Genomic DNA, 12,579 nt, shown 5'->3' with positions numbered 1-12,579 from the left:
ATGTATAGATGTTGAGCCCAGGGACGTATGCATGCTAAGCAAGTACTTTACCATGAGCTACAGCCTTTACCAAGTCTTTGGTAAATCTTTTTGAATGTTATTCTATTTTTAGGCATCAAAGGTTCAAAACAGTTTTTTTGTATATGAATTGGTTATTGGGTTTATAAAAGGGGGGAGGTGTGTTTTTTAGTCTAGCAGAGAGTCCATTTAGAAGGGACTAAGGATGAAGGTGGGTTCCAGTTTATAACTCATTCCAGCTCACCCTGAGAACTGACTCTCCACAGCAACAGACAGAGGTGGTCCATGTATCCCAGACTCAAGAAGAGAAGCTGGCCGCTGCCCTCAGTGTAGAGTTACACGACACTTCATGCCAAGTCCAGAGTCTCCAGGCTGAGACAGAATCTTTACGGGCTCTGGTGAGTGTGCCAAGGAAGGCCCTGGTGGTTTTTATGTTTAACTCTCAACTGTCAGTTTGATGTCTCATAGTTCATAGCTTGCAAAGGGCTTCCTTCCCACAGGATGTGGTCTGGGTGCCTGAAGTATTTTCTGACCTCTGAACATCATCAGATACTGACTCATACTTAACAAGTGTTCTAGACACAGCAGGGCCCTGTGGAAATAGCCCTTACCTGCCACTGCTGGGAATGTTGGCTGCTAACACTCACAGCTGCTGCTTCTCAGCTGCCCTGCTTCTTCAGAGACTTGCCATCAGCCAAACAGAAGACTCCTGATCCAAGAAGGCAAGCCATGCCCTTGACCCAGACAGTGACAGGCTGATGGTTTTGAAAACCCAATCCACTAGCTTCAAAGAGGGAACAGCTGTACAGAGCTTTCAGCGGTATTGAGTGGTAGCCAGTTTTCAAGGAGGCTACATCCCAGCTTAGCAACTTCCCTGCCCTATCTTCTTTTCCTCAGTCAATCCCCCTTTTCCTGAGAGTCATCCTAGGACTGTTTATAAGCTCCGAGATCCTTGTCTCAAGTTCTGCCTCTGGAGCACCCAACCTCAGACGCCCAGTAAGCTCAGACTCGCTGTGGTTAGCAAGCAGGTGCCTTGCAACTACTAATTATTAGTAATTAAAATAATTACCGTCAGCCCTGTATCCATGGTTTCTCCATCTGTGGATTCAATCAACCTTCAGGGAAAACACTGCACCTGTTCTACATGTGTGCAGCCTATTTTTTTTTTTTTATCAGTGTCCCCTAAACAACAACCTAATCATTTCTATAGTGGGCTACACATTGTATCCCATGTAAGTCATCTATAGATACAGTATGAGATTTAAGGAACTATGCAGGAGGAATGTATAAATCATATGCACATATGATATCTATTTCTGTAAAAGAGTTATGTCTATAGATTTAGGTATTCACAGACATCCTGGACCCAACCCCACACGCCTCCTAAGATGACTAAATTAAGCTCCTGGTCTGGATTGGACTGAAGCTCTATTAGGATAATATGGCACCTCTCCAATCATTCTAACCCCAGAGCATTGTTGGACCATATATGTGTATGTTAGAATATTTTTACATCTATAGCAATATATCTATATTGATATATCTTATATCTATATATATAAGAACTCACTATGTTCCAGGAGCTATATCAAGTGCTTTGGGGACATAAGACACATGGCCTCTACCCCCTAGGGAATTCAGTGACTTTCTGTAGAGGAATTGATGTCACCTTAAGAATCACAAGGCTCAGCATGTGAGGGAGTGACAAAGGGGAGGCCAGCCCCACTATAGGAGTTCATATGTTTATTTTTTGGTGGGTATAGAGAAGGCAGAGTTGAGGCAAGATCTAGAACGTTCCCCCACACAAGGAACCCTACCTCTGTCTTTACTCTTCTCCTAGACAGGGCAGTCCTGTGAATTTGGGATGTGTGTTTAGACTGTGATCTTGAACTCCAGGCTCCTCTCCTCACTGGTCATGTGATCCTCTAAGCTTCTATTTTTGCCTTTGTCTACTAAGGGTCTATTTTAGTTGTCTTATGTACCTGCTGTCTCGGTGGCTTATGACAACAGTGAATCATGTGCTCCATTGTCCTGTGATTTAGGAAGAGGTCAGCAGGAACAGCTCTTCCCTATCCCTCGAGGTGTCTGCTGAAGTTGAGACACCCACAGTGGCTTCTTCAGCTCACATGTGCGATTCCTCAATCATGAATCTGTGCTCTCCGAGACCTCTTCATATAGCTAGCTTGGAGAGCCTTGCATCATGGCCATCTCACTGCTACAGCAGGCCTTCCGAGGAGGCACCTTCTTTCCCTTATAGAGTGAGCATAAATTGATCAGATCTCTGACCTCTTAGCTTTAGAATTTCTGAGTATCATGTATCTCTTATTCTACTGGTCAAAGCAATCACAAGAGATCCAATGAACCTTAATTCTTGGCAAGGTCACTTTGAGAAAGACCATGCAGGATGGTGATAATTGCTGCAGCTGCCTTTGGAAATGTGATCTATCCTAAGATCAGAATAGACCTGACCTCAGAAGGTCACTGGGATGACTAATTAGATAATGTATGTCAAGCTTTTTACACTGTGCCTGACACAGGCAAGCAATCAACAAATGGCATCTATTATAATTTATTATTGCAAAACTATAACCACCAACTCAGGAACCCTGAGTTGGCATCATCAGCCACCCAGTCACCTCACTTTAACCCCGTGCTTCTTCTAACTGTTGGTACAAATGGAAAAAAGAACTCATATGTCAACCAGAAGACTTCAGAGCAATGGCATTCCACCTATGCTCATGACTAGCCCAAGATGGGCTAGCTCTGTCCCCTGTGGGTTCCAATAGATCAAAGTTCTCACTACTGTGTCTTACAGCCAAGATGAGGAGCACTGACTGAGAATAGTGGGTGAAGGGGAGGAGACAGTTTATCCAGCTATCCTGAGTCAGAACAACCTGTACATACATGGTTACGTGGTGCCCATTACTCTTGTAAGGCAGACAGCTTTGCTGGCCAGACTTTCGGCTCTCTTTGCCAATGGATACCATTTATGTTGGATGCCAGGCACTGTTAGGCCTACTGAACTCTGTAGTTAGTGGAACTCAAGCCCAGAATTTACCAAAAGTAATTACTGTCTTACTTTCTGAAGGATTTGACAATTTAACAAAGTCTCTTTCAGTCCCCAGAGAGCCTCTCAGAGTGTTAATGGTGCTATCCATGTCTCTAGGGCTACAGAAGCTGCAACAAGAGCTTGGTCATAGTTGCTCAGACTCAAATATCTCTGAAGAACCAAGCATGTCCTTCTAGACCATCAGGAGCTTGGCCCAAAATAGTAGTGTATGCCTTTAAATCACAGCACTCAGGAGGCAGCAGAGGCAAGGGGTTCTCTGTGAGTTCGAGGCCAGACTGGTCTACATAGTGAATTCCAGGACAGCCAGGGCTACATAGTAATACCGTGTCTCGGGGTAAGTGGGGGAGAGTAAAGAATGAATGTCAAGAGGTTAGGTGAAGAGGCAGAGGCAGGCAGATTTCTGAGTTCAAGGCTGGCCTGGTCTACAGAGTGAGTTCCAGGACAGCCCGGGCTATACAGAGAAACCCTGTCTCGAAAAACCAAAAAAAAAAGAGGTTAGGTGAAGATGTTGAACATGGACTTTTAAGGGTGGGATAGAAGGCCCATGGGATATCAGATAAGGAGGCTCATCAGTGTGCCCCTGGACAATACCCTGAGTCAATCAAGGAAACTCCTCAGGCCACATGGGACTCACCTAGAACATGGAACAAAAACTATAGACAAGAGCTCAGTCAGTGAAGTGCTTGCCCTGAATTCCATCTCCTGAACCTGCATATTGAGAGAAAGAGAGTGGAAAAGCATGCATAGTGGTATGCCCTTATAATCACATAATTACAGTATTGGGGAGGACAAGCCCAGCCTACTGGGTGATTTCCAGGCCAAAGGGAGACTCTGCCTCAAAAAGAAATGCACAGTAAGGAATAATGTCTGAGGTTGTCCTCTGATTTACACACATACACACACACACATATACACACACTGACATGTATACCCCCACACACATGAATACTCACAAGATTTAACTAGTATAATGACTTTGCTTAACAGCCCGACCAACAAGAATCTTTCATTCAGCTACATCAGTCAGAAGTCTATTTTTAAAAATATGCCCTGGAGGATGGGATGAATTTAATTCATCAAGATTTGATAGAATCCCAACTTGAAAAAAGATATTTGTTTTTATGTGTTACACAGCCAGCGTAGCACGTGCCCTTAATCCTAGCACTTGGGAGACAGAGACTGGCAGATCTCTGTGAGTTCAAGGCCATCCTGATCTACACAGTGAGTTCCAGGACAGACAAAGCTATAGTGTGAGACTCTTATCTTTTTTAGAAAAAAAAGAAAAAAAAGGTAGTTACTAAGGCTGCAGAGATGGCTCAGCATTTAAGAGCATATGCTATCCTTGCAGAAGGCCCACATTCAATTACTGAAACCCATGTCAGGCAACTCATAGCCACCAATTCCTCCAGCTCCAGAGGCTCATCTGGTCTCCATAGGTGCCACACTCATGTATTCATACCCTCATTCAGACACACATGAATTCACACAATTAAAAATAATACAATTTTGGCTAAAGAGATAACTTATCAGTTAAGTACTCTGGCTGTTCTTGCAGAGGACCCAGATTCTGTTCCCAGCACCCACATAGCAGCTCACAACGCCTGTGACTTCAGTTCCAGGGGATCCAACGCCTCTTCTGACCTCTGTGGGCTTCTGCACACATGCGATGGACATACACTTAGGCATACACGTACACATAACATAAATATAAAATATAATAAGAAAAAAATTTCTTCAAAGCCAGGTACTAAATTTTAGGGCCACTATACCTGAAGCTATTAAATGTGGGCTCACTGATGCTTAGTTTCTGACTGGCCTGTGCTAGCTTTTAGGGCACAGTACACAGAAAGATGAGAAGAAACGAGTCCTCAGTCTGATGGAAGAAAGCAGCAGGACAATGAACATAACCATGTAGCAGGCACCTTCATCCAGGTGACACATATGTACCAAACACCTGGCTTGCATAGGCCCTTGCCTAGCACTGAGAGTACAGACACCCGTTTTCTTCTTAGCTTCACCATTTTGTGAGAAAGGTACATGCCTGTGGTAAGTTCAAAGATGTGCATATGCTTGGAGAGCCATGGAAACATAGGGGAGCTCCTAACCCAACCTGGTTATAGTAGGGACTGAGGGGCATCAAGGAAGGCTTCCTAGAGAAGTGACCCCTGAACCTGAGCTTGGGGGTGAGTAGGAATGAACCAACTCAGAATACTGGAGAGACAGAGGGATAGTGTAGGTATAAGAAACAATATGTAGCCGGGCGGTGGTGGCGCACGCCTTTAATCCCAGCACTTGGGAGGCAGAGGCAGGCGGATTTCTGAGTTCGAGGCCAGCCTGATCTACAGAGTGAGTTCCAGGACAGCCAGGGCTACACAGAGAAACCTTGTCTTGAAAAACCAAAAAAAAAAAAAAAAAGAAAGAAAGAAAGAAAAAAGAAACAATATGTAGCTTTATATAGTGATGCTGCACACCTTTAATCCCAGCAACTTGGCAGGCAGGTGGATCTCTGTGAGTTCAAGGCCAGCCTGGTCTACATAGTAAGTGGCCAGAGGTATACAGTGAGACACTTTCTCAAAAAAGAAGAGGAAGGGGAAAAAAAGAAACACTGTGAACCCCATAAGCTTCCAAGACACTACTATAGACTAGAAGATGAAATGGAAAGACAGTGCTAGCCATAGGAACCATACTCGGGTCCCTGGGTATCACATACTGATGCGATGGTTAAGCAGAGGAGATAGAAACCCAGATGTGTACTTTAGCCAAGGCACTATAGGAACTGTGTGGAGAATGTAGGAAGGGCAGAAACTAGAAGCAGGGTATTGCACAAAGAGGCCACTGGGCTGACCTCAGGTGATAAACATCCAATCCCAGGCCACAGTGTTGGGAGAGAAAGGCAGCATGAATGTGAAAACCTCACAGGAGATGTAAAAGCTGGGACTCAGAATCCATACATGGCCGTGCTGTATGAGAAGTCTGGGATGCATCTTCTCCCACCCAGCTGAAACACCCATAGCTGTGGTAGACACCTGTGCTGTTGGTACCAAGGCAGGAGTCATGAACGGAAATCTAGCAACCTCAGGGAAGTAGCCATCAGACACACCAACCTAGAATCCCTGTTGGAGGTTCTTTAGCTTCCTGTGAGGCAGTAGAAACTCACCAAGAAGCAGCAGGAGAGGACCTGACAAAGATGTATTATTAAACATCACAGAAAAACACTGAGAGGTAACAGACAGACACATCCATTTCAGCTGCTCCCTGGCCATTCCCTCTTGCCCACTGCAAAAAGTCCATGAAGCAGAGTGTTGTCTTCTTACTCTTCCCCAGGGCCACTGAGACTGACCTCTATTGTTCTATGGTGTTGACAACATCAGAAAAATGGGCAGGACAGGTCAATCACATAGCTCCTACCTGGAGAGCCCACGCTGATGACCTTTGCTCTTTTGTAGAAACGAGGCCTAGAAAACACCTTGCACGATGCCCAGCATTGGCATGACATGGAACTGCAGAACCTGGGTGCCGTAGTGGGCAGGCTGGAAGCAGAGCTGGCAGAGATCCGCTCAGAGACAGAGCAGCAGCAGCAGGAGCAGGCACACCTGCTGGCATGCAAGAGCCAGCTACAGAACGATGTGGCATCCTACCACGCCCTGCTGGACAGAGAGGAGAGCGAGTATGGACGTGTGATGTGCTTCGGTTCCTCCTTATCTGCAGGAAGGATGCACTTGGGGCATGGGAGGTGGGGCTGAATCAGTAAAGAGAATGCTTGCCTAGGCTTCACAGGGCCCTGGGTTTCACCCCCAGCACTGCATAAAACGGCTCATTATGACCCCGGCTATCACAGTTCACTCAAAACCAGAACAGGGAGAAACAAAAGGACTTTTTCTAGAACAACTCTTAACCCTTTTTTTTTTTATTGAGATTTATTTTTATTTTTATTTTATGGGTGGGTGTTCTGCCTACATGTAAGTCTGTGGATCACCTGTGTTGTACACGTGGAGATCAGAAGGGACGGGAGTTAGCTAGTTGTTAGCTACCACGTGAGTGCGGGAATTGAACCTAGGTCCTCAGAAGAACAGCCAATGTCTCTCCAGCCCTACTCGAAAACATTTTGAGGAGGCTTCCTGTCGACTTTCTCTTATCTGAGTGGCATACAGGTCTACAGGGGTGCCAAGAAAACGCTGTTTAATATGGACTCTATAGGGAAGACAAGCAAGGTGTCAGGAATGATGGTGGAGTTGGCCACTGTCCCTTTTGTGACAAACTGACTTTACAAAACCATCCTCTTGTTTCTATTCTGCACCGTGGCATGTGTGTATATGTGTGTGAGCATTTACACGTGTGCATTCACACACATATACATACACACAAATACTAATAAATAAAGTACAAAAGACAACTTAGGGATCACATAGTCCAACCTCTCACAGCTCAAGAGAGAATGCAAAAGCCCACGTGGAGTCAGGGTAGGGGGGTGTCCATGGTCACACACAGAAGTTGAAGCAACTCTGGGACTAGAGCTCGGGCTTCCTGGCCCTCTTTCAAAGAGCATAGCATTGCTTTGCTGGGATGAACGACCACAGAGCCACCTGTAAACCGTCTACCCCATCCTTTCAAGTGGAAAAACCTCTCCCCCAACTGTCTTCTTGTCCAGTTGCTTTCTGTGGAATATGAAAGCCGGATGTTCAAAACTAAATCCTTCAGACTCCTGCGTGCATGAGTGAATATATAACGTTGTTTTAAATAAACATGGAGGGTAAGGGGGTGGAATGTAGTTCAAGGACATAAGCACCCACTGAGTGGCCACCGTGCACATGTCCTAACCCTGGCCGCCATCATTCTCTCCTGTGCCCACCAGAGCATCACACACCCCCAGTTACTGGCAGGACTTCACGTCCCAGAGTTCTGGAAGTCATCTGTCCAAAATCCATCAAACCACAAAACAGGGGTTCGAACCTTGGCACTGTCTTATTCCAAAGACCAAATCCTTTCTCAGAACATGGTTTCCTTTCCCACACTCCTACTGTAGTATCTTTACTGATGTTCTGTTTCTGTCGCTTCTGAGTCACGTGTGTTTCTTTTCAGCTAATTGGAAAAACAAAAACGACTTCCTCTTTTCACAAAGAAAACTCTGCCTTCCTCAGCAGCCCACCAGTGATGATGTTTGAAGAACTTCAGTCGCTGCTGGATTCCCTAGTTGTCTCAGATGGAGCTGGAAGGCTTCCTGGGAGTGGAGAGGGCCCTTCTGCTCTCATTTATGTAGTCTGTAGCTTGAACAACCAAGGCCTCTCTGAATAAATACTTCGCGTGCGGCTCTCAGTCTGCCATTTTGTGGTTAACTCGCTGTCGGTTCAGAAACCCTTTATTCTATCTGCAGATCCCAGGGCCTCTTTGGGGATTTGGGTTGTTATTTTATGTGTATGTGAGCATGTTTGTTTTGTTGGTTCAAAGGATAGGACCCAGGGCCTCATGCATGCTAAGCATATACTCTATCCTAGTCTCCTATACTGGGAGCCATTCTTAGATGCTTCTGGAAGGGATGTTGAACATGTTGAGTTCATCAGCCCTCACCATTGCCTCAAGATCAACTAGACTGGTTTTATCAACACACAAATGCTGTTCATTCAAGAGTTCTGCACTTGACAGGTATCCTGGTCACATGCAAATGTCTCACACACACACACACACACAAGTGAGTTTTGCCAGAACAGGGATCAGTCTGTTGCTTTATTGAACACACCATAATTACAGGCAACACAGGGCATTCCAGCCTCATGAATGTCCCGTATGCATATTTATACACACACATCTCGTTTGCCTGTGGCATAGCACCTCTCCACCAGTTTCAACCCATCAGGGACTTATTAGGTTGTGGTTGCTCACCCACTTGCAGCCTCAAAATTTCTTTTTGGGATCCTCATGCCAGCCCCCACGACAGCCCTCTCAAGGCTGGGGCCGGCCAAATATATTCATGCATCTGCTTCCCACACAGGCAAGACTCTCCTGCCCTCAGATTCAAACTGAAACCGCCACCTGTGTTCTACCACAGGCTCTCAGTGTTTCTAAAACCACACACCACCGCCACCACCGCACCAAAAAAATAAACACTTCTGTTTCTGTTACCTGCCTGCTACACAGAATTAGACCAAGATAGGGTCAGTCTTTGTCCCTTTGTCACTGTGAGCTGCTCACCCCAACAGAGATATATCCCAGTGTGGGAACATTTGAAGACCCTCATATGTAAAGTTCCAAAAAGACAAATAAACATTGTTTATCTTTATTTAAAAACAAACAGCCGGGTGTGAGGGCATACACCTTTAATCTCAGCACTTGGGAGACAGGCAGGCAGATCTCTGTGAGAGTTTGAGGCCAGGCTGGTCTACAAAGAGAGTTTCAGAACAGCCAGGACTCTTACACAAAGGAATTCTGTCTCAAAAACAAAACAACAACCTTTAAAAAAGAAGCAACCTGTTCTGTTTGGGATTCTGTCAGGTAGATTTCCTTGCTGGCCTGCAGGACCAAAGAAAGTGAACCCACAAGTCTCCCAGAAGACCAGTTACTTAGACTCTACACAGTATCTTTACATAATTCAGTGTCTGAAGAACAGAAATAGAAAGACTTACGCTTCATTTCAGCCAAGCATCCACTTCCCCGATAGCTGCTAGCAACGATCTGCTCCTAATTGAACCACCTGGGTGCAAAAGCCACTCAGGAAGACACTGCAGCTGTCTCAGCTATGTTGGATGCTGCAAGCCCTGGGGTAGCCTTCTTTCCTTTCTTATTATCCTTAATTATTATTTCCAAGACAAGACCTCAGTTTCCAACCTGTACACAGCCTGGGGCCTAGAAGGTGAAGAGGACTCCATGTGTTTTTTGCAGAATCTGGAAGCCACTGGAAGGCAAGGAGAGTCAATGTGTGCACTCTCAAGAGTTTCTCCCAGAAGCATGCTGCGTGGGGCTGCACATTTTAGACTCTTCTGCCCTGCAAAATCTTCGAGAGCAGGTGCCAAGAGTCAGAAAGTTAATCACCTTTTGGCAGGGGGAAATCATGACTGACTGCTGCTTCCAGTTCCCCAGCACAGACTCCCGCTGCTTCTAATGAGGCTTCATTAGCAGGTATGAAAAGGCCCCGCTGGCCCCTGGACTCTGCCAGCACCTTTTTAAAGTCAGACTTCCTCTCACAACATCATGGTACAATTATCCGTTGGCAGTGGCTCCCTGACAGGTGGTGGGAGGCTGCTGCCGGTGGATTTGTTCTGGAGTAGACGGGTGAAGAGGGCTTTGGCTGGATTCCTCCTAAGTGCAGTGAAGCTCTTTCCACACCATGTGGCCCAACTCATGGATTCTGGGTTTCCAGGTGTGTGTATGAGCGCGTGCATTCATGCACACACACATGCGTGCACGTGTTCGAGCGCGCACACACACACATACACCATGAATATATCCATTAGCTTTGAGACCCCACATCCTTTGACAACAATGTCCTTAAATTTTACTTCAAGGTTATTGGTAATGCTTTTAAGCGTGGACTGACATTCAAATGTTTTGATGGATTTGGTGGATACCCATAAAAGGAAGATCATTTCTGTCCTCCTGGGCTGACAATCTTGGTGGGACAAGGACTAAACAAAGCAAAGCGGCACTTTACAGTTTGCATGGCCCCTTCCCTGAGTTCACTTTGCCCCCAAAGGCATGAAGATAATCTAGGTCTGATTTCAGTTGCTTCTTCCACAACAGGATTCTGTAAATGCCACCCGGTACCTGGCCTTTGCTTAAATGCCATACCCACATTCCTCAATCAGCCCTTGGGTCACCTCACCTGTTTTTACTTAATTACATCCATTTGCTTGTTGGGAAGAGCTTGTCTGAGTGCAGGTGGAGTCAGAGGACAACTTTTGGGAGTTGGTTCTCTCCTTCCACCAAGTTAATCCTGGGGATCAAACTCAGGTCATCAGGTTTGATGACAAGTGTCTTTCCCCATGAGCCAGCTTGCTGGTCCAATAGATTGTCCCTCTAGGCAAGAAAGGATTTGGGCAAACGCAGGATCTTAGCAGTAGTTGCCACTGGCAAACAGAAATGTAAGATGGGTGCCTAGTTTAATTTGTCAGATAACCAACTTTTTTTTTTTTAGTGTATGTCCTACATATTATGTAAGTTTTTCTTTTCTGTTTTTTAAAAAATAAAAAAAAATAAAAAAAATAAAAAACCAAGGTCTTTCTATGTATCCCTGGCTAGCCTAAAACTCACTAAGTAGACCAGGCTGGCCTAGAGCTTACAGACAGCCACTCTCCTCTGCCTTCAGAGTGCTGGGATTAAAGGTGTGTGCCACCACACTGTTATTCATTCTGTTGTTGTTGTTGTTCCTGTTGGTTTGATTTGGTTCTGGTTTTTAACAAGGGGTTTCGTCTAACCCAGACTGACCTCAAGCTTGCTACGTAGCTGAGGGTGACCTTGAACTCCTGCCTCTCCCCACCCGCTAAACAGTGAGATTATAAGCATGTATTGCCACACCCAATTTGTACAAGATAGTCTTTTTTTTGTGGGGTAAGGCGGTTCCAGAATACAAGATGGTGTTTTAACAACAACAAAAAAAATTACCTGAGACTGGAGGCTAGAGAGACAGATAGCTCAGCTGTTAAGAGCATCCAGAAGACCCAAGTTTGATTCCATATCAGATAGCTCTAACCCAGTGGTGTTCACCCTTCCTAATGCTGTGACTCTTTAATACAGTTCCTCATGTTGTGGTGACCCCCAACCATGAAATTATTTTTGTTGCTACTTCATAACTGTAATTTTGCTACTGTTTTGCATTGTAATGATAATGTCTGTATTTTCTGGTAGTCTCAGGCAACTCCTGTGAAAAGGGTCCTTAGACCTTCCCAAAGGGTAGGAACCACTGCCTACTAACTCTGCCTCCATGAGAGCCGATGTCTCTGCCTTTCACGGGCACAACTTATCTGACAGCCCTAAGACTATGAGACAGAAGTACTCCATGCTTTGTACTCCCCACAAAGTTGTCTTACTTCAAGTGACATATGAAAGGTTGCCTAGGATGTATAACTCAGATATCCCAACACAGGGATTAGGGAAGGGGCCACTCAGACTATGTTTCCCATCAAATAAGTATATCCAGAGATCAACCTGCTGGGGGAGTGAGCAATAAAGCAAGCTATTGAAGCCGGAGGGACTGGCTTAATTAGATCATATAGGCTGGTTATTTTGAACAAAAGGTTAAGCAGGATCCCAGCATAGACAGATCTGTGCAGTCAACAGAAAATGCAATTTTCCCTGTCATGTTCCAGAGAAAACATTCTTTTCTCCTCTTCCTATGAGTGGAAGGTAACTCACCCGATGGGGAGTCAGGCTTTTTGCATAATTCTTCATCCAACACAAAATCCATGTTGCATATTAGGAGAGCCAGCTTTGCAAGATGGACAGGTAGCAAGCTATGAACTTGCTTTGTCAAGTCATAGGGGTGTGTGTGTGGTGTGTAGTGT

At 45.3% G+C, this 12,579-nt stretch overlaps 1 protein-coding gene across 2 annotated transcripts in view; it reads left to right on the top strand.

Annotated features, from left to right (window-relative positions):
• Bfsp2 (beaded filament structural protein 2) overlaps positions 1–8,404 on the top strand; it is a 51,859-nt gene extending 43,455 nt beyond the window's left edge. For both annotated transcript variants that reach the window (XM_028756789.1, XM_028756790.1), the window contains 3 exons: positions 285–416; positions 6,535–6,755; positions 8,168–8,404. In XM_028756789.1, the coding sequence (XP_028612622.1) occupies positions 285–416; positions 6,535–6,755; positions 8,168–8,171 (357 nt within the window). In that variant the 3' untranslated portion in view covers positions 8,172–8,404. The remainder of the gene's footprint in view (positions 1–284; positions 417–6,534; positions 6,756–8,167) is intronic.
• The last annotated feature ends 4,175 nt before the right edge of the window (positions 8,405–12,579 follow it).

This window comes from Grammomys surdaster, unplaced genomic scaffold, assembly GCF_004785775.1.
Source record: "Grammomys surdaster isolate TR1022 unplaced genomic scaffold, NIH_TR_1.0 126131, whole genome shotgun sequence".
Classification (NCBI taxonomy): domain Eukaryota; kingdom Metazoa; phylum Chordata; class Mammalia; order Rodentia; family Muridae; genus Grammomys; species Grammomys surdaster.
The sequence above is the reverse complement of the archived record's forward strand: the minus strand, read 5'-3'. Positions and strand labels throughout refer to the sequence as shown.